This window comes from Galleria mellonella, unplaced genomic scaffold (assembly GCF_026898425.1).
Source record: "Galleria mellonella isolate WM207_F2 unplaced genomic scaffold, CSIRO_AGI_GalMel_v1 utg37, whole genome shotgun sequence".
Classification (NCBI taxonomy): domain Eukaryota; kingdom Metazoa; phylum Arthropoda; class Insecta; order Lepidoptera; family Pyralidae; genus Galleria; species Galleria mellonella.
In genome coordinates, this window is record NW_026442087.1 from 416318 (window position 1) to 439581 (window position 23264).

The 23264-nt window shown below is 33.7% G+C and overlaps 3 protein-coding genes across 8 annotated transcripts in view; 2 read left to right on the forward strand and 1 right to left on the reverse strand.

Annotated features, from left to right (window-relative positions):
* The window catches only part of LOC113515506 (FK506-binding protein 5), a 34623-nt gene extending 31173 nt beyond the window's left edge, over positions 1-3450 (reverse strand). For 4 of the 6 annotated variants that reach the window (XM_026899741.3, XM_026899740.3, XM_026899743.3 and 1 more), the window contains exon 1: positions 3244-3449. In XM_026899741.3, the coding sequence (XP_026755542.2) occupies positions 3244-3409 (166 nt within the window). In that variant the 5' untranslated portion in view covers positions 3410-3449. Of the gene's footprint in view, positions 1-3243 lie in introns of all 6 variants that reach the window. The other 2 variants (XM_026899739.3, XM_052897540.1) reach the window with 1 other exon arrangement.
* Positions 3451-6506: 3056 nt separating this feature from the next.
* Positions 6507-23264, forward strand: part of LOC113515586 (myosin heavy chain 95F) — a 69507-nt gene continuing 52749 nt past the window's right edge. The window contains exon 1 of the mRNA XM_052897584.1: positions 6507-6677. The gene's annotated coding sequence lies outside the window, so the exon portion shown is untranslated. The remainder of the gene's footprint in view (positions 6678-23264) is intronic.
* Positions 12718-13398, forward strand: LOC113515485 (myophilin-like). Its single transcript, XM_026899712.3, has one exon. The coding sequence runs from the start codon at positions 12770-12772 to the stop codon at positions 13331-13333; it is 564 nt and encodes a 187-aa protein (XP_026755513.2). The 5' UTR covers positions 12718-12769; the 3' UTR covers positions 13334-13398.

Consider the following 23264-nt stretch of genomic DNA (forward strand, 5'->3'; position numbering starts at 1 on the left):
TTGTGTGTTTGTCAATTCTAAACCGATTTTGATATTTTTTTCATAGTTTTTTTTTTTTTTTTTGATTTTTTTCATATAATATTTAAAATGAAAACAGGCCAGTTAGCCCATCGTGATGAATTCATCAGGAATTAACCATGATAGTTTCCAAGAAAAACCGCGAGGAGGTCCTAGTCAGGTATATAAATGGGATTTGTCTCCATTACTAACAATCCCTCTCCCCCTTTTTTTCATTAATAATTTTGATATTAATCATTTTTCCTTATTTCTCTTAGGTATTTCTCTTAGATACATGCTTAGTACGACTACTTCATTTTTCTTTGCAACTCTTTATTGGTCCAGTTTATTGTCATTTTAGCTGACTTCATCTATTTTTGTTTATTTTTCAACTTATTTCTATTTGTCATTTTTTTCTTTCTGTTACTTAAGTATTTTCTAGTACTTAAGCTCTTATTTCGTTTCTTATTCATTAGTAAGTATCAATGTTTTATATTTGCTAGTCAATTTAGCCGAGAATATGAACGTATTGTCAATTTGTCTTTTATGATACTCATTATGCTTTTTGTCCTTTAGTATTCATTCCATAAGCCTATAATATTTCCAATAATTTTCATTTCTTACGTTTAATAGTATATCCTTATAATCGAATATGATTTTAATTAAAATTATTTGCCCAAAATAAGTTTATTTCTCTGATATTATACATACAAAGTATGAAAATAATATTATTTTACATTGTAATTATTGGTTACTCTTATTTTTTGTTTTGTTAAACAATGCCTTCGTTTTTTTAACCGATTTCAAAAAAAGGAAGAGGTTTCTCAAATCGACCGTATATATGTTTTGTTTTCTAGGTCCATTCTGAGGCTTACTTCTTTAATTTCATGTGTATGCTCTCTAGTATTTGGAAGAATTTTACCAAAAGCTCTACACCGCCCACATATTGTATACATATTGTTACTTATTTGTTAATTTTTATTATATTTTGGTCCTCGTTAGTTTTCTGAATTTCTCTTTTGAGACTCAAACAAAATACACCTAAAGTCAGAACCTCCTTCTTTTGAAAACATGCAATAGTCGTTTCAAAATATATGATCATTCCTATATATTGTTTTAATTGTATTAATTTTATTACTTGAATGGAATTAAGCTCATCGGTATTTATTATTTCACTGTTTTTCTCACATGTAATATATCTATTAAAGATACATTTTCTAGATACAATGTAATATTTTCTCATAAAACTATTACTAATACGTAAAGACCTTTCCGTGGGTGTCGTAATAGGCGACTAATGGAACTTAATGATCGAGGGATGGGCAGCGGCGTCCCTCTTAAAACATCAGCAAAGCAACTACTGGCAAAACACTCCTTCAAGGAGGAGGCCTATGTTCAGCAATGGATAATTAACGACTGATTTTGATGATGATGATGATGAACGTCCAAAAATTGTCCATTAAGAATTCTTAATGGACAATTTTAGACTTTAGGAAATCTTCACTTATTTTAAATGACTAACTCTCCACATATTTTTATATGATCGTTAAATATTACACGTGTTATTTTAATGTAAAATGACCGGTTTCCGCCTCTTAAATTTCACTTTTCTTAAATTTAAATTGTCGTAGTTTTCATTAATCCAGGAATTAATGATAACAGCCACGATTCTGGATGTTATCCAACACAAACAGTTGTAGAGGAACATTTTCGCAATTATGTCTTTTCTCTAACAAATACTAGGCAACTGGTACTATTTTTGTAACGCAGATGTTTTATGTTAGTTACTCCACTGAAGCGCATTGCACTCCACTACCACTTTCTGTTTAAATTGTAATTGACTTGAGTATTTTATATATTTAAAAACGAAATCTTAGTAAATAGGATCTGAAAATATCCACTAACGAAACGTTTGATAAAGAATTATTAGAAAGAAATGTTATGTATAAGAAAATATTAATATATGTATATATATTTTTTTATTTAAGTCTGTAAATAATATAAGAAAATTTAGTAATTTAAATGTACAATTTACATATTCATTAGGTATCTCGATACTTAAATTATAGAGGATTAAACTAAAATGGTGTTAATACAATGAAATTAAATTCCTGTAAATATAAAATTATAATAGGAATGGCAATTAGAATTGCAATGATGATCCCATCTAGAAAATTGTTTTGAAAGTCCGTTTAAAATTTAGAAATATATTTTAAAAGTAGAAATTTATCATATATTTTCCAACTTATTATTAAAATCAGCTGGTATTTATTAATATAAAATATGTATCCCTTATAGTATAGTTTGGCCACATAATTATGACATGTCTGTCGTATTACCTATAAACCATTGTTTATGTTTCTGTTGATAAATTGTTTGTAAATTGTAATATGTCACCTAAATATAAAATATTCCGCAAAAGTTTCCATTCAAGAGTCCAATGATCCCTGTTTGAAAACGCAACTAGTAACGAACGATCTGAGCGCCTAGCCAAAACTTTTGTGGTGCTGCCGGCTTCGACATTGATTTATTGCACTTTTTGTGTCTGGACCAGTGACAGCATCCTTCGAATGTGTGAGAGATGCATAACTGACTCGGCAACGGATAAAGATAGCAAGGTGCGTCAACATAACTCGTGAACGTGTGACAATGCGTCGCGAAAGGACAATTGCTCTCGGGCTACACTTACGAATTGCACTTTAACCAGTAGCCGAACAAAACGTGACGTGTCAACAAACAGCACACGAGATACGTCAAACATCTCGGTTGACGACAAAAGAAAATATTCGGAATTCTAATACCACGTAATAAGTGTCTATTTCAGCTGTACATGCGCCGGCACACCACACTAGTTTTAGCCGAGCTCAATGCGTAGGCGCCACGCGACCTTGGCGGAGCCAGCATCGTTGGAACGGTGGAAAACGAGACTCGGCCATTTTAGGCCGTGCCGACGGTCGCACCGGTCGGCCGGGTCAAGTTTTATTGTCTCCGCCGCACGGTTGCATAACTCATAAATCGCGGGCCGAGCCGCTCGCTTTTAAAATATCATGCCACTACAGCCGAAAGCGCGGCGTTCCCTCTGCCCGTCCGAAGATCATTAACTCGCCGATAACCCATTTGGACGGGCGCCGTCGCAGACGTTTCAACACGGCATCGCCCCCGCGCTGGCCGGCGGCCAGCCGAGAGCTCGCAAATTTAACCGGAGACGCGCGCCGGTCGGCGGGCGGCAGCCGAGTGGCCACTTACACCAGTACACCGCGACGAAGTCCTTATCCTCCAGCACACGCTCCAACTGTTTCGCGGTGACCTCCTCGATCTGGGGTTCGTGTTTTGGGGCGGCGGGCGACTTGCGCGCGGTCGCGGCGGCGGCGAGCAGCAGCAGCGCCGCCAGGGCCTTCAGCCACCGAGCCATGGCGAGAGCGCGCGCGGACTGACGCCGCGGCCGCCCGCCCTGCGCACGCGCCGCCCACCACCGCCGCCGCCGCCGCCGCCGCCGCCGCGCGCATGCGCCCTGCGCGCGCGCTCCTCCCTTCCCACCACTCGGCTCGTGCCGTGGTGGCGTGACCTCGTCGCCGATGCTCAGTTTTGTTTACATCGCAACGGTCCGATTCCTCTTCACAATTAAAATCAAAATAATTGTTGGTTAACGACTCTCACGCGAATATGAAACTATTACGAGTGGCTAGGAATAGAGTTACGCTCTTTATAGATATTTTTGAAAACGCTGGCGCGATCTAGAACATTTATGACTAAAATGTGATGCATTTATAACTTTTATACTCGGATAGTAAACGTCTTGTTATGCTATGCAACCGAAAAATAAACTATTATAAGAGTTACTAGTTCAATGTCAATTTGTAAATAAAGTGAACCTAATAATAGATTTAATGGGATAAAACTCAACTACGTTTCGATAGGTCTATAATCGTAGGTGGTTGACAAAGTTCAATATCGCCGTCGTCATTTCAAAGTTTCTTTGATGCTCTACCTGAGTTTGCATTAATATATCAACTTTTAAAATCGCACTGATTATAAAAGTTGACATATTATTATACGCTATCAACAAAAACTTAATCTTCACACACTAGTAAACGGTTTCAGAGGAGTTTCCTCCCACGAACACTCAAGTTGTGAAGGGTCTTCTTGACGACAACCCTACACCAAGAATTAGTTGTCGAAAGGCTACAGTAACCGTTTATCATCGGGGGAAAGGGATTGTTAGTTATGGAGACTGAGAATCCCATTGCTAGCAATATACCCAACCAGGTTGACCTCCTCACGGTTCCCCCTGGAAACTATCATGGTTCATTCCTGATGAATTCATCATGATGGGCTAACTGGCCTGTTTTCATTCTCATTGATCACCCTTCACTGATGCCGCGCCAGCGTATCCCGTTAGCGCAAGTGGGATTACCATTCCATTTTCACCCATCAAAAAAACAGATTACCATCAGGTTATACCAGGCTATATACATATTTAGAAAGAAAAGGAATGTATCTTATGATATTTAACGGCCATATTTACAAAAGCAGTACTACAATAGTACTGCTTTTTGGGAGACTTTTTGGAGTAGTGACGGGAGGCAAAGGATTGTCAGTAATGGGGATATAACAGCTCCATTGCTAACAATATAACCTGTCAGGTCAACCTCCAATATACAGATCCCCTGGAAACCATCTTGAGTATCAACTCATATCTTTGTTGCGGGTAAAAGCTAGGTATTATATAGAAACTGATATATTACTTTGTTTGTATACTCTAAGCTCCGAAATTGCACAACCGGTTTTTTTTTTCATATTAAGATTTGATCAAATTAAATTGCAAATACATATTTACAAAATTGCTTTATAATTCCTTTATTAGATATAAGTATATATAAAATTCACTACTGACTGTGTTATCTTTTACATTGGAACTAAACTTACACGTCAGTAATTCCTATAAGAGAATACTGCGTGAACACTGCGAACAATTACTAATTGTAGAAAAATTGTATTCAATCACTTAACACGATTGCTATTTATCGCTAGATGAATTTAATAATGAAATATTTTTTAACAATTAGCGCCATTTGTCGAAAATAAATTTTGACCAAAATAAGACTAATTTCATTATAGTAACTTTAATTCCTAAATCGTTCAACAGAGGCAGCACATGCGTTCATTTTCTATATTATAATAATTTAACAAAATTTTGAGATTGTTACTTACGTATAAAAAAAATATTAAAATAATAATAAAAAAATAAGTATCTAGATATTAGAGACTGTGAGATGTGTAGTCGAAAAGTAAATGTACTTTTGTCTCAACATGAACTTAAAATGATTCTTTTATTCAATAATCAGAATTGGGTACATATAAGTATTTTTCTCGTTTTATTTATATATAAACATTAGATGCTTATAATACGCGTAATTTCCTTTATAATTTATGCTATAATAGATCTTTGAGTCTTTGAGAGATCATTTAGATATTACTGATAGTAAGATGGAGACAGAGTTTTGTGGGCTATTTTGTCCTAAATTCTTTGCGTCACAGAGTAAGTACTCACTACATTATACTTTGCATTATTAAATTAATCAATGACCGTGTACAAAGTCCATTACTAGTAAAGATTAAGTGACGTGCAAAATGTCCACTTTTATGAAATATCGATTAAAGAAATAAACATTGAGTGAGATAATCTAATATAATCGTAATAAATATAGAATTCAGAATTATATGATTGTTATTTAAAAGCTGATGACAGTATTATGTTTTTGATATTCATCATCATCATATCAGCCCTTGACTGTGCACTGCTGAACATAAGCCTTCCTTTTGGAGAGTTTTGGCAGTAGTTGCCATGTTTGGCAGGTAAAGTGGCAACCACAATCAGGCTTTAGAAATATTTTAATTGGGGCAGGCTTTTGGCATTATTAACTTATTATAAATGATTATTAGAAACTTTTTATTTTTTATTAGAATTTTGTTAATAAATATCATAAAAATATAACATAATTTATATCTCTTAAAATACTTCGTAAATGAAATACTTATATGAATATAATGAAATACTTATAATGAATACGATTGCCAACTTTCTTAACAGAATACGGCAGTGTTCCCGCTGAATCGGATATACTTTTAATCTCTCTTAATTTGTAATTTTATTGTGAATAAAGCAAAGAGTTTGAATGTTTAGTAGTCAGGAAGCAATACTCATTGATTGTTAGAATTCTACAGTACTTCTAGCAAAATCACGAACTTAGAATTTTAAACTTTATTCAGGAAAGAAAAATTGCAAACTGAGGTAATCTTTAATGAAGCTCATAATGTAAATGAATAATATTATAATATAATTTTTTTTTTTGACTTTCATTATTTATCGACATATAATTTTATCGATACTTGCTTGAAGCTATTTTTTCGACAACCAATGATCCAATCATAAACGAGCACAAACGTCAGACCAATGTCACGTGGTGGGGAGGATCGCAGGCAACGCATACAATTTTCGGACGGTAAGCAATTTTGTTTTGTGCTCGTAAAGAGTTTTTGTGCGGTCAGCGAACGAAATAATAAATAAAAACTTACCGTGCATGTGGAGTGTATTGTGATATACAATGGATATTGTCCACTAATCATCCTAATTGCGTCTAGTGAAATTATTATATTTATTATCAGCATAATAAATTCCGGTAAGTTCGCAACTATTTACCTGTTTCACCTGGGTTTTGTACTTTTGTTTGATTTGACTATGATGTTATCGGAATTATTGCCTTGTCACTTCAGTGCGTTGTGTTTCAGTTATGAAACTTAACAGATTCTTGTTAGATTTTCTCAAGTTTTATTATTATTTTCGTCGTGTCGTTCGATGTTGTTAACATAAATTAACGTTTTTTTTTTTCTATTATTTACTGCCATTGTACGCATGTACTTGATGTATTTAATTATTTTACGAAACTCGCGGTATCCATCTAGTCAGTCTGTTTAAATTTTTTTCTTAAACCACCAAAGAGAATATAATGGTAATTCGTAAAATAGCTACCCTCTTTACTTCCGCTGTAATTGGTATTTTTTTTTTCTTATGAAAACATTAGACATTCGCTGGTGATAGCTAATATCACCAGCGAATGTCTAATTTTTTCATTCACACAGTAATTTGAAATCGCCGGCGGCCAAAATTGCTACCATGTGTTGTACCAGATTTTATTTGCTTAAAAATATAACAAGCATATTTAACAAAATTATTGTTTAAAACATTAGACAAGCAAATATAATACAAAACCGTTGTTTAAGATACACAAGAACTTCTTTATTATGATTTTTTGGAATCCATTCAATCGTTTAAATATGATTGAATAACAAATATCTTTACTTACTTTACTATTTATAATGTTAGTAGTATTAAATATAATAAAAAAAAAAACTTCATACAGTCATACATCATGTATATGTTCACAATACATGTTTGGGGTATTGTTAATAACTTTAATAATAAATATTATATCAGGGTGCTCTAGACTGACTCTATTATTATCTACAATGATTAATTTATAATTAAATTCTTAAGGATAAAGTTACTACGAACTATATATCAGTACAATCAATGTAACTCTAAAACAGTTAATAAAAAAAATTTTACTGATTATATCTTATCATATCAATTACAGTTTTAATTAACGGTAACATTGTATGGATATAATGTTCTTTGTTTTTAAAATATGAGTAGAAATATCACAAAAAATCTTAAATCTGTACTATTGCATGTATAGAGCTCACAGTTTAATATATAAGACTGAACTTTTTTATAATTTTCAGCCCACAGATTGTAGCCCACAAATAAAACTATCTTCAGTTATAACAAAACTAGTTATTTTGATCTAAGAATTAAACTAATGAAATAATTTTGATAAAATTTCTGTAGAACCAAACTGTAATCTTTCAGATAAAAAAAATTAATTTTCAAATTGGTTTAGAACTGACAGAATTATGGGTTAACAAGCATAAAAAAAAATAACTGAACTGAAAACCTTCTTTTTTTAAGTCAGTTGATAAATGGACAGTGTGTAAGTGTGTGTGTAATATCAAATACAACTCATTGTTTTTACTTTTTTATGTAATATTGGTGGTGTAAATTCATAAATTATAGTAGTCTATGGTTGATATTATAAAGAGGAAAAATTTTATTGATTGTAATGGATGTACTCAAAAATTACTCAACTGATTTTAAAAATACTCCCACCTATAGAAAGCTATATTATCAGCGATTAACATAGGCTATATATTATTTTCGTAATTTCTATCTACCCATGTAAATCCGAACCAATTTGTAGATAAAATAATTTAACATGTAATGCACAAAATAGTTATTTTAATTTTGGCATAGTTATTGTAGGACCAATATAAAATTTCTATTAAAAAATGATAATTATAATAAGTTCAGAATGGGTAAAAATATTAAGTCGCATACACATGAAAACAAAATTTAATAAATTGTTTCTATGACTGGAGGAACAGTAAAACTAAAAGATACAACTTTTCATACATAATTAAAACAATATGTAATATGAACTGTATATATTTGAACTAACAAAAAGAAGGCATCAATAAACATATATCGAAAAAAGTACAAAAATATGTAATATAAAAATACAAATATGTATTTAAAAAAGAATGGCTGACCAAGCTGCCAGCAACAACTTCCTTTTTAAAGTAGATCGAAATGTGATCTGATTGCTTATTATGTGCATCTGTGTAGTATCTTATGTCTGATGAAACTTTTTTTTTTTTATAATACCACATAACATATCATCTTCCTGAACAAATACAGACTAATATACTTCCCAATGACTATATTCAAATAATCATTTTTTTTTTTTTATTTATCACCATCTGATCTTATTAACATGTTACAAGAACAATACAATCGATGACAGTATGACGACAGATACGTCACGAATTCAGAACCGATTTTGACGATTCATTTTGTAATCGGTAAGTATTATTTCTGTGTAAAATTAACTTTGTGATTATTGAAACTGCTATTTTTTTTATCGCAGTGAAATATATACACTTCTTTTTACTTATTATAATTAAAAATACTTTAATCACACACAAGATCTCAGATGATATTAATACATTATTTGTTTGATCGTATCGCTGGTATTATCAAGGTGTACTCGTAATTGTGATAGGTGGGCCTTTGTTGGAAATCCGCCATTCTTTATTGTGTTCACCGCCGCAACGGTGCACAATAAAAGTTGCATATCTGTGCCGTGAAATACCTAATGTTGCAATACAAGCTTTGTTATTGGTTTTTTTTTTTATTGCACGAAAATGCAGTAGTAACGCTTTACGCTGGCAGGGGTAATTATGGGATGATTAGTGTAAATATAGATGGGAAAACAGAAATGGAGATGGGTAGGGGATGTAGCTAGGTATAAGGACACGGGATAGATCAATTAAATGGCTGGGCCCTATAGGTAAAACATGTGTTGGAAGACAAAGAATAAGATGGAGTGATGAAGTCATAGAAGAAGTAGAGAAAAATTGGATGGATGTTGTTACAGATCGAAGTAAATGGAATTTGAAGGAGGCTTTTACTCATGGGGGACCATAAACCAATTTTTTTTTTATTGGTTGAACATTATTAAAAAAAAAATTAAACTTGTAAAGTATATAATAATAATAACAAAGTAAAAATGCTTGGCACATCGTTATGATTTCATAAAAATTTAAATATGTGTTTTTTTTTAATCGATGTTGAAATGGATTTATAGCTCCTTCGCTTATTGTTTCCGTTGGTAGTGAGCAATGATAAGTGAAGGTAAAGTTAAATCAGATGACCAATCGTCACGAGTTCACCCATAAACTCGTGGTTTATGGGTGGTTTGTGGGTGAGACCGCGTGAAGGTCGACTTGATAAGGTCCAAATGCCTGCATCATTTATCTCGTCTAATTTATACATACGGGTATTATATTTAAATATATTCGAGTCACCATTGCAGAAATTACCTACTGAATACTAAATTCATAAATACTCGTTCCTTATTATTATCATCATCATCATCATCTCAGCTGTTAATTGCCCACTACTGCACGTAGGTCTTTCCCATAGACTGCCATAGGGATTGCTCCCTAGTTTACCTGTATCCACTAATTCCCTGCAATACATGCAGAAGTATAGAACATTGTCAATAAATTAATATTTTACTGCGTAAAAAACTGTGACTTCAATCGTGACGATTAGTATGGGACCGACTTGAGAATCAATAAATCCTACCCTAAAAAGAATTACAGAAATCGGTTACGTATTTGGCATAGATATCTCGTAATATACACACAAAATACAGGCAAATGGAAACTTCTATTTTTTATAATTACTTGATAAAATGTTATACGTATTTTTGCAAATTGTGAACTTATTTTTAATAATACTTTTTTAATTTGGTAGGGTTTACTCCCGTTTAAAAACAACAACAGTTGTGTTTAATGTATAAGAGGACATGTAATTATTATGTTGTCGTATGCTTCCGACATAGAATGGGTCATCCCTTTTTCCGTGAATATCGTAAGAGGCAACTAAAGGAACTTAATGGTCGTGAAATGGGCAGTAGTATCTCTCTTAAACAATACCAAAATCTAATTGCGGTTGCCAATCCGCCCGTCGAGCGTGGCAACTATTGGCAAAACCACGCAATAGGAAGATCGTCTGATATAATTTCGGAACCGTTGAAATCATGTTTTAGGGAATAAAAATATACAATTACCACCACAACTAAGCAGACCAAAGGGAGGCTTTGTATAAAAGTCGATTGCTCGGGTACCTCTGTCCCATTCGTGTTTCTACCGTGAAGTAGTTGTGTTTGCATGGCTGTGTTTCGGTTTGAAGGGTGGGATATGCCGTGAATTTACAGGGTACAGAGGAATAACACCTGAGTCCTCAGGAATGGGAACGCATGGGGGTATCATGGGTGAAACAGTATACTCTGTTATGTTCATGGTGCCGCTCATGTCTATAGGCGACGGTTACCACTTTCCATCAGTTGGGCCGTCAGCTTGTTTGCCATTGTAAGTTGTATAAAAAAAAGACCATGAAATATGACAAAATAATATTTTGTGTTACTAATTTATTTTTCATGGCCCTCATAATCTTTTTATGTGATATGATATGGTATTCGAAATAATTATGTGGAATGTTAAGATAGTATCAATTATCAAAATTAAATACGAGTAAGTATCATTATCATAAGTAAATATGTATGTTGATATTTCCATATGATAATTGCCGTAAAGGAATTTGAAACTCTTTCAGACGTACACGATCATTAATCATTTACTTTAAAAAAAAACTTTTCAAATTTGTACAGGACTATAACTGAATGTAAGCTTTTTATATGTTAATAAAAAAAAAAAAAGAAAAACTTAATCTGTTTACGGTCTCGATACGTGCACGCATTTTTTTTTTTATAATACTTAGATTGGCAAACGACCTGACGTCCTTTGTGATGGAGCCGTCACCTGTAGACATTAACAGCACTATGTGAGCACTATATGCATTACAGAATATGCTATTATGCATTTGATAACTCCCCCCCCCCCTCACCATCCCCTTACAGGCGTTGCCATTCCTGAGAACTACGATATTATGCCTTCGTACCCTGTATGTTTTTCGACAGTATCAAAGTATATTTGAAAAACTAATATTAATATTAGTTAAAAAATCGTAGAAACTGATACAATATTTTATATTTGTTTTATCGTTTATAAGACGTATACCACTATAAATACTTAAATTCAAATAATTACTTGCTTAGAAGGTCTGGCGTTAGTTGAACACGGATTTACATTACGATTGCGTTACCGTTTATGTATCTAACCTACGTGTAGAGGGGGAAAAGGGATTGTTAGTAATGGGGTCTGATTCCTAACAATACATCTTATAAGAGCGACTTCCACGCGGTTCCCTCTGGAAACTGTCGTGATTAATTCCAGTGGAATTCGTCACGATTGGCTAACTGATCTGCTTTTTCATCCTCACCTATCATCCCTCACTGGTGCCCCGCCAGCGTATACCGATAGCGCAGGAGGGGTTACCAGTCCATTATCACCCATTAAAAAAACCTACGTATAGATAATTTGTAATGAAAACTTAGCTGCACCTCTAGCGGTTGGTTTCGGAAATAGTATATAGTATGTAGATCATAACGTAATTGTGACGTAAATCTCTGTACGACTCTCACTGGCCACTGATTGAAAACTGAATTATCCAGAACCTATTCAATACGTGACTAGCAGTACGTCCAATAACCTTAATAATACCATTACATACAGATCGTTTCTGTATACAATTCCACATATTTAGGGCACTATCTTTAATGATAATATCAAAGTCGATTAGATAAGATGACAGCATATAATTCAGTTTTCTAGAATTTTCAATTTTTACCTATTTAATATTCAATTGAATGGCTATAATTCAAATTTCTATTTTACTAACTTCGGCAAATATATTGCATAATTAGATCTAATACTATGAGCATCATAATTCATTTGGATTTGTTTTTTTTTTTTAAAAAGTATGTCAAATACAGATATAAAACTCTATCTAGATAATTTCGAAAGGAAAAAAAAATACCAGCGATATGATTGATAAAATCGAATTATTACATACATATTCATAGAACGCGTCATGTCACTATCAACACACAATATAACGGATATCTGGTATCGGTTTATCATAAGGAGTTCAGTCGTTACCTGTTCACACACCTAGCAGTACGTCAAAATGGGTGAATACCGCGCGGGGAAAGCAGGAATCAACGCTGAGGCTCAGGCCAGGATCAACAGTAAATACAACGATGCTATAGCCCACGAGACCCTCGAATGGATAAAGTTGCTGACCGGCTCCCCGGCCAACACAGCGGGTGATGCGGGAAACTTCTACGAGGTATTGAAAGATGGCACGCTCCTATGTCAACTTGTGAACGCAATACAGGAAGGCTCAGTGAAAAAGGTCAACCAGTCCACAATGGCTTTCAAGTGCATGGAAAATATCAACTCTTTCCTGGAAGCCGCCAAGAAGTTGGGAGTGCCTCCCCAGGAGACGTTCCAAACTATTGATCTCTGGGAGAAGCAGAATCTTTATTCTGTTGTAACGTGCTTGCAGTCACTAGGCAGGAAGGCCGGTAACTACGGCAAGCCGTCGATCGGGCCCAAAGAAGCTAACAAGAACGTCCGGGAGTTCACTGAGGAGCAGTTGAGAGCTGGTCAGAACGTCATTTCGCTCCAGTACGGTACAAATAAAGGCCAGCAGAGCGGCATATCCTTCGGTAACACTCGTCATATGTAGTACTAAGTATAATATGTTGTAACTTATATTTTTAAAGTAATAAATGTTTGTATTTTTATATATTTTTTTATGTGTTTTTATTAACACCAAGTCAAGGTGTGACCAGTCCAGTTATAAATAGGCATTTAACATAGCGATTAAAGCCAGATATTAGATAAATATGATTAGATAAGGCCTCGAGCATTATTCATTTGCTGCATTTTATATTTACTTAGGGATTAATTTATCGTACATTTTATACTGATTTTTCCTTTTCCCATTCTTTTCCTTCACATCAAGTTACAGTGAAGGCAGAGAGAATAACAACGTCTAAGTAAAGGCCTACACATTCATAACACGTCCATTCAAAGGAGGGGGGGGGGGAGGGATTCAGTCCCATTACTAGCAATACACTCTGTTAGGTCGATCTCCACGTGGTCCCCCTTAGAAACCAGTGTGCTGAATTCCAGATGTATTCATCACGATGGGCTAACTGACCTGCCTTTCTCTTCTCACCTATCATCCCTCACTGGTGCCCCGCCAACGCATACCGTTAGCGAAGGCGGAGTAACCATTCATTAACCATTCATGGCCGTAGCTAGGGAGGGCATTAAAGGGCAATGCCCTAATTAAAAGGCCCAATGTCCTAACTTCAAATAAAAGGTTTAAGAAAATTAGACAGATTCGCTATTTCGAAGCCACTTAATTATGGCTTCTGCCCCACCAAAAAATTCTTTTGCCCTGCCTTAAACATGGTTCCTAGCTACGGTCCTGCGTCCGTTTAATATACGCACACCTTTCCGGAAACACTTGACATCTATATCAGACAGTATCTCATTTCGTTTCACTGATAAATAACAGAACCCTTCTCATATTAAAATATCAGGTATCACCTACTAAATTATGACATATTATTAATGGGCTGTCAGTTTTCATAACTGGAACGTACATATCGACTAGAGGGAGGGTTTTTGAAGTGTTAGGTATGGCAGTAGAATTACATGATACGAAGGCTTTATACAGACACAGTTCTCAGATACTGCAAGACTGTGGCTACACATGAAAGTCATGGTGCTGGACTTGTCTATAGAGGCTATTTACAATTTTACGTCGGGAGAAATTAGCTTGTTTCCTAGTTCAAATATATGTATTTTGTTTTTGTTTTTTGTTTAACAAACAAAAATACTAATAATAATTAAAAAAACTTTTTTAAGTCGGTTGAAAAGAAAGAGATTATCAATTCGCCTGTATTCTTTCTGTATGTGACTGTATTTGTATATGCACTAATTCTATTTGTCATCGATATGGTTCACCCCTATGTTTGTCTCATATTCCTATTAATTTTGTAACAATTCACAACCCTGGTAAACTTGTTCTAAATTCAAATATTTTCTACGTAAATATTTCTAAGAAAGCTAGTCGTTTTGTGTCGATACTTGTTATCAAATCGGTTGTAATTTTTTTTTTTAATATTTGTTACTTCAAAACTTTATCAAAATGAATATACTTAATTTCAGACCATAGAAATTTTATCGTAATGGATCCAGTAGTTTGATTTTTAAATCAAAATAACAGGTTTTGTTATGATTTCTGTTATTCTGCCATTTTCGTTATTTTACAGAGCAGAATGTAATTTACACCCTAAAGATCGTGGTCGAATTTTGTATGTGTAAAAATTACTTGTATCTACACCACAAACTACATTATGTGCGATCACATTTCCCCTTGACTGTTGTAGCCAATCCACCGTAACAGGTACCTTCATGCAAATGTCGAGGGGGCCGTAACTCCGAGCGGCCCCCCCGATACTTTGTAGTTTTCTACGTCATCGCAGCGTATTGATCTAACAGACTTGGTTGGCTAGTAAATCAAAATTCTTCCTGTTGTATATACCTCTATATTAGGTGTAAAGTGCAAAATAAAGTAAGTATAATGCAAAAGGAATCATCATCATCTTCCTATCATTATCCCAATTATTATTTGGGGTCGGCGTAATATGTATTCCTCTTCCATTCTTCTCTATTCCCAGTCATTTCCGCATTCACTCCCATTCTGGCCATATCGTCTATTATACAATCCATCCATGTCTTTTTAGGTCTTCCTCTGCCCTTATAGCCATCTACATTCATTTTTAATACCTTTTTTAAAATATGCTCCTCATTCCTGCGCATCACGTGCCCATGCCAGGATAGATGGTTACTTCTTAACTTTTCTATCACTGCCGCTACTTTCATACTTCCTCTGATATTTTGTATTCAGCTAAAATCCAGCGATAGTATTAGAAACTATAACCATGTTATAAGAGTTAAAATATATCAAGTATGCGTAGATATGTGTGATTTCGGAATGGGCCACCCCCTTTCTTTCCTGTGGGTGTCGTAAGAAGCAATTAAGGGAATTTATTGGTCTAAGAATGGGCAGCAACGTCCCTATTAAATCAGAAACAAAGCCTAATTACGGTTGTCAACCTGCCTGCTAAACGTGACAACTATTGGCAAAACCCCCTAATGGGGGAGGCCTATATTCAGCAGTGAACAGTTAACGGTTAATATAACGCGAAACGCGTTATTTTTGCTGCCCATGAGATTTAATTAGTTAGTGATTAGTTTTCGCTAAATGAAATTTAAGTCACAAATTTAACAGAAAATAATTAGCCACATGAAAAAATATAACTATAAATGCGTATATGCACTGTAAAACTTGGAAACTGGGCCCGAAACTAGATCAAAGATCTGTCTCTGTCTGTCTGATCTGACCTCAGGAATGCAGGCCCCCATTTGTACACACTTGTACAGTTTGAATTAAGTAAGGCTAGAATTTAAATTAAAGAAATATAAACGATTACCTTTCACTTATCCAATATACACAACTATAATAAATGTATTAAAATTGTTTATAATTTTTATACATATATTTTACATTAAGCATGTTATACATGAGTAATACACAGTCAGATACGTACATAATCGGTCTTTAAACGTTTCACGCCTTGTAATTTTAAATGCGGTCAGATTTGCGGTTAGATGTATGACTGTGACTTGAACATTTACTTCTGAAGGTACAGAAAGCCAACGCTCCTGGTTGTTTTCCTTAAAATTGTCAACTGTGGAAAAATTCTGCCAATATCATTGCAGGTGTGCATGGGTAACGGTATCCGTTTAGGGGGAAAGGGATTGTTAGTAATGGAGACTGTGAATCCCATTGCTAGCAATATACCCAACCTGGTCGACCTCCTCGCGGTCCCCCCTGAAAACTATCATGGTTAATTCTGATGAATTCATCATGATGGACTAACTGGCCTGTTTTCATTCTCATCTATCACCCTTCACTGGTGCTCCGCCAGCGTATCCCGTTAGCGCAGGCGGGGTTACCATACCATTTTCACCCATCAAAAAAAAACGATATCCGCTTTCCATCAGGTAGACCGTCTGCTCGTTTGCTTCCCTAATAATAATAATAATAAAATATTATTCATCACAATTACGGCAATAGTAATCATATTTAGATTAAAAAAACAACAGAAACCCATATTTGAAATTATTATATGGTATTAGAATTTAAAACACTGTGTTCTTATTATAATATATCTTTACTAATATAATAAATGTGAAAGTTAGTTTTTTTACATTATAGTGACTTAATGGCTTAACCAATAACTGAAATTTGGTATACACGTAGTATATAAGACGAAGAAGGAAGTCGCTGGTAAAAATTAGTAATATAATAGCGAAAGTTTATAATGTATAATGGATAGATAGATAGTGTTTGTTACTCTTTCATGCAATAACTACGAGTACGTTATATCCTAACTTAGTACTTTATATACAGATTTACGTGAGCGAAGCCGCGGGATACAGCTAATCAGTAATAAATTCAAGTAGATTTTGCTTTGCAACAAGATTCACAAATTTAAGTAAACCGTATTACTAGAATAATTAAAAAAAAAACGCATTGTAAGGGCTTGTAAACAAGTTTATTTAAATAAAGACGATTTCTATTCCATTCTATTCTAACAATGAAATTAGATTTAAAATTGGTGACGTAAGTGAACACACCTAGCCACGAAAAAATAAATGCGAATTCAAAACTATTCTCGTACTTTAGGGAGAGTAATATTTATGCCATGAAAATATTAATTTATTAATCACAATTTACATAATTTTTACAATTATGTAGGTATCAACCATTTATGTATATCTATGGCATTAACAATATTATTTTTAATTCACAATAATTAAATTACTCATAATAATCAAAAGATTAAGAGATAGACTCGCCAGTACAGAAGGATGTAGGTACGGTGACAATTTGTCACCGCATAATACAAAGGTATGTTTAGAACAAGCTCACTGCTGAGATGACGTCATGTCACGCCAAATCGTCACGGTCATGTCAGCACCCCAAAACGGAAGGTGTCACGCGCTGGCGGTCAACGGAAATGCGGATGTCCGACCCCAAGCCCCGACACTAGCTCAATATATTGTCGTGTGCTTACTCTTTAGAAAATATATAAATTTATTACGTCTTGTTTTAATGAATGCCCAGCCGGCGTTACAGTATACGCTGATGAGGAACCAGTGAGGGATGATAGATGAGGATGAAAGCAGATCAGTTGACCCATCATGACGAATTCATCAAATAATTAACTGTGATGGTTTCCGTGAGAATTGTGTGAAGATTAAGATAAGATAAATTGCTAGCAATGGATTGCAACACTGTTTCCAAATTAAATAGAACCAACATTTATATATATATATATATTAACCAAAATTCCTATCTCCCCTCTTAATGTGAGAAGATGACAAACTAAAAAAAGCAAAAGCACAGTCTGCCGGGGACCAGAGTTTCCGGGAGGGCAACCGGCGTTCTATGTAGGCAGTATCCAAAAGCATTTCTTTTTGATACTGGTTTCTTTCAAACTTTCTGCATCTTTTCCGGGAGTGAGCTGCCTAGGTATCCCAACCGTTTGAGGTGTTGTTCCAGTCTGGTTGGGATAAGGCCATTCACCGATAGAACGTGAATTGATATGAGTCAAATCGAGATATTTCCTCTTTTCGGTTTCGGCTTTTATGAGGTTCTTGTATTATTTTTTATTTATTCATAACAAAAATAAATATGGAATATACCTTATCGATTGCAAAAATAAATGACAAAACTGAATTAAAATTTATACTTTTTACCTCTCTCATCGGAATTTTGGAAGGCAAAGCAAACGTAAAGAATAAAACTCATGTGCACAGGCCACAAGTACTCGAAACTTTTGGTATAACCTTGGTGTACCTGTATTCAGATACCAGAGCTATATCAGCAATCTAATAAAAAGTCAATTTTCCTCATCTAATAAAGTTGCAAGGTAAATAGTGAAATAAGTCATCTGCTCGTATTCTGAGATTATGATTTTCTGTTGGTGTATTTTAAGGAAAACCGCATTTTATATAGTATGGTCTCATCTCGTACATGACGTATAAGTTTTCACTTATATAGTTAAACTAAGTTTACACGTATACAATATTTGTCGTTTAGATGCTAGAAACATTGCACCATAAGTATCATTTGTTCAATTTTATTTATTTAACCGCTTCCTGAAGGCGGGTTTCATCATTCTTCAATTATAAACTTTTTGATAAATCCATAGCATATTTTGAATTTTGTAATAGATATTGTTCCCGTGTTGGTCCTATATTATATTAATTTTGGAACGATTTAAACTATCGTTTTCCAATGCGAAACAAAAAACTGCATGTTGCAATTTAAAATCTACCTGTAGACACGTGCTTCTATTTATAAATATTATTGTCAGAATAAAGTCACTGTTTTTTACAGAGTAAAATGTGCATGTTTTATATACGAGTCTCATCGAGGCAGCGTTCTCATGATATTTGCGGTATTTCCTCTTTAGATAGCTATGGCCTAAGGCTATACGTATTATTACGTGTAGCTACCAGTTCTCGCTCGTTGCTAGTAACAAGGTGAAAAATTTTTAATTACGAGATTTTAATCAGTTACTAAACTTTCATTTCCATACAAATATCTGAACGAAAGTTGAACTATCTATCTTATAAGCAACAAAACATTTTGCTTATTGTGCCATGCAAAAATAATAGGCGATAAGCAGAGAAAGTATATGGAAAACATCGATTATTTACACATAGTTTTAAACTGCAATTGTTACTTCACTGTCATGAGTTAGCAAGTCAATGCACCTCATAATTTAATATTATTTAGAAAGTACAAATCAGCGATCAAAATTGTCTATGTTTAGATCGCTTGGACGTCAAATTGTACTGTTTTCAACTTCCTAAATCTATTACGTAAGTAGAGATTATTAGAAAATTACAAGAAACTTATATACAGCTCTAATGCATTGATAACTAATAATTGATTCAAATTAGAATAACCTAATTACAAATGATTTTCATTTACAAGAACTGTTATTGTGACAAATGGAGTAAGCACCGCTTTTGTATTTATATGTACATTGTGATATTTAGATATTTTATCTAAGATTACATTGTTGCGTAATTTTCAAAATTGCATGTTAATGTTAACATAGTAACGAAATATGTAAATGTCAAATGTTATTATTCCTTGGTTTCTTTGAAAGAAGAATTTTCGTGGACAAAGTTGTAGATGTAAAATATTAAATCAGAAATATTGTTCGGAAAATAAACATAGCTTATATTCCTGTTGCTTGATAAACAATTACCTAAAATCTTGAATTATTACACTAATTATTATATTATTCACATCGAAGTCAAGCATTTGTAAAAATCACAATGATATCCATAGAACAGATTATAAATACCCTTGACATAATGACAAATGACTAAGATGATTCTGTTTCACTGCTTCTTATTCTTTGCTAATGAGAGAATTACAAAAACAAGTATATTATGGTCTTGTTATTTTACATTATTATTATCATCATCTTCTATTTCTATTGTTAAAAGTTTCTCAAGTACAGCACATTTTATTTTAACGTAGAAATACTTGGACGTACATGTATTTTAGTTAAGAATGTTCGACTAGTTGCGGGACCATCCGGGATATTCAGTCCATTGTTTTTTTTTGTCCACTAAATAAGTGATAATTATTGCAAAAATTGTCTGTTCGTTTCAGAATTGGATAAAATATATCGTCTGGCATCTGAAAAATATAAGCTAATAAAAAAACATTTGGAAGTTGCGTACAAGCCTTACTATCTTAAACCGTTTCATTAATGAATGACTATTTTTAAATATGAGTAGTTATCAATAGACTTGCCTTCAGTCTTATTCCCACGATATACGATATTGATTGTTCTTGCAAGGCTTCCGTTGACGGACACGGTACGACGCACTTGGCGTCAGAAGGCCGGGTACCGTTAACCAATCGGCCCCAGATTATCTGGCACTAACGGTAGGACTACTTGAGAGATACTTATGCATCGGTCCAGATGCAATGTAAAATGAACAAGCTGATAATTAAGAGAAAGCATCCTTTCAATGTATACTATGTATTTAATGGCCAGAGAAAGTGGATGCAAAGTAGCAAGTAATAGATAACTTACATAGACCTACTTAACGATAAATCATCTAATTAAATTGATTGATGTTCTTATGAATTTTAATGTGAAACTTATGTGGTAAAACGTACTTTTTGTTTCTTGAAATCACTAGACCGTATGGAACAGCTGTGATTCTGTTATGAAATTACGATCAATTGTTACGTCATAGTCTTATAAAAACAACTGTACAATTTTCTTTTTTTTTTAGTTGATCCAGTTAGAATAATAATAATATTCTTTAAAATATGGTTTGATTATTGTAATTTGTGTTTTATTCATAAAGTTTTTAGGATAGTGGGATTTTTAAACGATTTCTTGAAAGACTTGTTTTAATTCTATGTTGCCTTGCGAAACTTTATCACTATTGATTCTTCTTTTTTTGTAAAAAACGTATTTAATTATGTAACAATACCAAGTTTGCATTCCACAGTCGGTTTCCATTTTTCTTGTTATTTTTTATTGTCTATAAGAAAACATATGTCCTACTTGCTGTGGCCAATAGAGTCCATAATTATACCTGTTTTGACAACCACATTACGGAATGCAATAAGAAATAAATAAATAAGCGTTTCTCGAAAGTAGTTTTTCTTATTGTTACACTATTCACAAAACGAATCAATGCATATGTGAGAAGTGTCATTAATGTTGTTTGCAGACTTACAAGGATTGAATGTAAATGCCCCAAGATTGGTAAACTAGACTTTATTTTAGAATTATACACATTTATAAGTAACACATTTAATTTAACACGTTGGACGATAAATAAATATAATGATTATGAAAAAGCGTGTTTGGGTTATTGTCTCGACATTTTGCGCTTGCATGATTATTATAATTGCGCACGTTACCTATACATCCGTGCGTCATCAGGGGGGCTCAACGTCAATTGATATGGCCCTGTGATTGCTCCCGTGATGATTTATTCGTTAACCCTGACGGTATTGACACAGCTTAACCTTATCAGTGACACACGTAATTGCCAATTGTCTTTGATGCACAATAGATTGTACTGATTCATGTTCTTAGGTTCTTGATATAATGGTATCATTTATTTATTTAACTCTTTACTGCACCAGAGAAACATAAAAAAATACAATGATAATTGAACAAATCAAGTGAAATACAGTAACATAAAACACAGATTAAAATATATACGTAAAGATACAAAAGGCGATCTTATCGCTAGGGCAATCTCTTACAAAACAACCTTTGGTTAAAAGAGAACAGATAGAAGTGGGTAGGTGGCGTAAGAGTAATTTTTTTTTTATCATTTCTATATTCTATTGAAAAACGTGCACTTTTCTGTATGTTTATTAATTTTAATTTTATTGTTTAAACTTACTTTGATTAATTTGGTTACGGTTCAGATGAAAAATATTTTGTAGAATAATAATTTGTTCGCTTGTAAACGGCGTCATCATGACAATTTTTTCTTTAAATACTAAACTTTCACAGTTGTTTATTGCAGCTTTACATAATATTATAACATACATTATGTACAGTTATTGTCCTTTTTGTGATTTTGTGCGCGTTTGATATTCTTGGAGAAATCATAACTTTTAATCAAGTGGAATACCATGTGTGAAACACTGAATTAAATATGAGTATAAATTTCGTGGTCATTTTTATCTTTACATTTTCAAAGTTAATAGTCAAGGGATGGGCAGCAGCGTCTCTTTTAAATCAATACTTTAATGTGTTTAATCTAAAGCTTAACTGCGGTTGCCAATCCACCTGCTAAACGTGGCAACTACTAACAAAACTCCCATTATGGCAAAGGCCTATGTTTATCAGTAGACAATTAACGGTAACAATAATAATAAAATTTCATAATCTCAAAATTATGTCACCTTTAATTATGGGTATAATTTATGTATTTCATATTTTTTCGATATTTTGTATAACCGCCATTATGCCCAAGACAAAACAATGTGAACCACTTTTTAAACTAGGTAACAGCGATTTAAGTTTGCGGAAACGTTTATTTCGTTCCATATCGCTGGACGACAGTCTCGTTGTTTTGTATACAATTTTGTTGTATTTGTATCCCATACCTCTTCTTACATCACTAGTAATTAAACGTCTTTGTACATTATCATTGGGCAATAGCTGCCGCTTTCTTGAAATAAACAATTCAATCAAATCGGAACTTATAATGCCAATTTTCTAAAGTCGTCAAACACCTTAATAATTAATATATAGTACAAAACTACTACATAACAAAATATGTACCGACAGCGTAGGCTAAGTGGCAGTTCCGGTAGCCTTCAACATTCCCCCACAGAGCCTATTCAGATTAAACAAAACCGACATCACAATACTGAAATATGTTTTGACTAGTTCACTAAGCAGACATTTTTTTTTAATTTAACTAACTACACACTATGCAAAAGAAAAATAAAAACT

Excerpts from the sequence above, each read along its gene's own strand:
- LOC113515485 (XM_026899712.3), top strand. The coding sequence starts at position 12,770 with ATGGGTGAATACCGCGCGGGGAAAGCAGGAATCAACGCTGAGGCTCAG.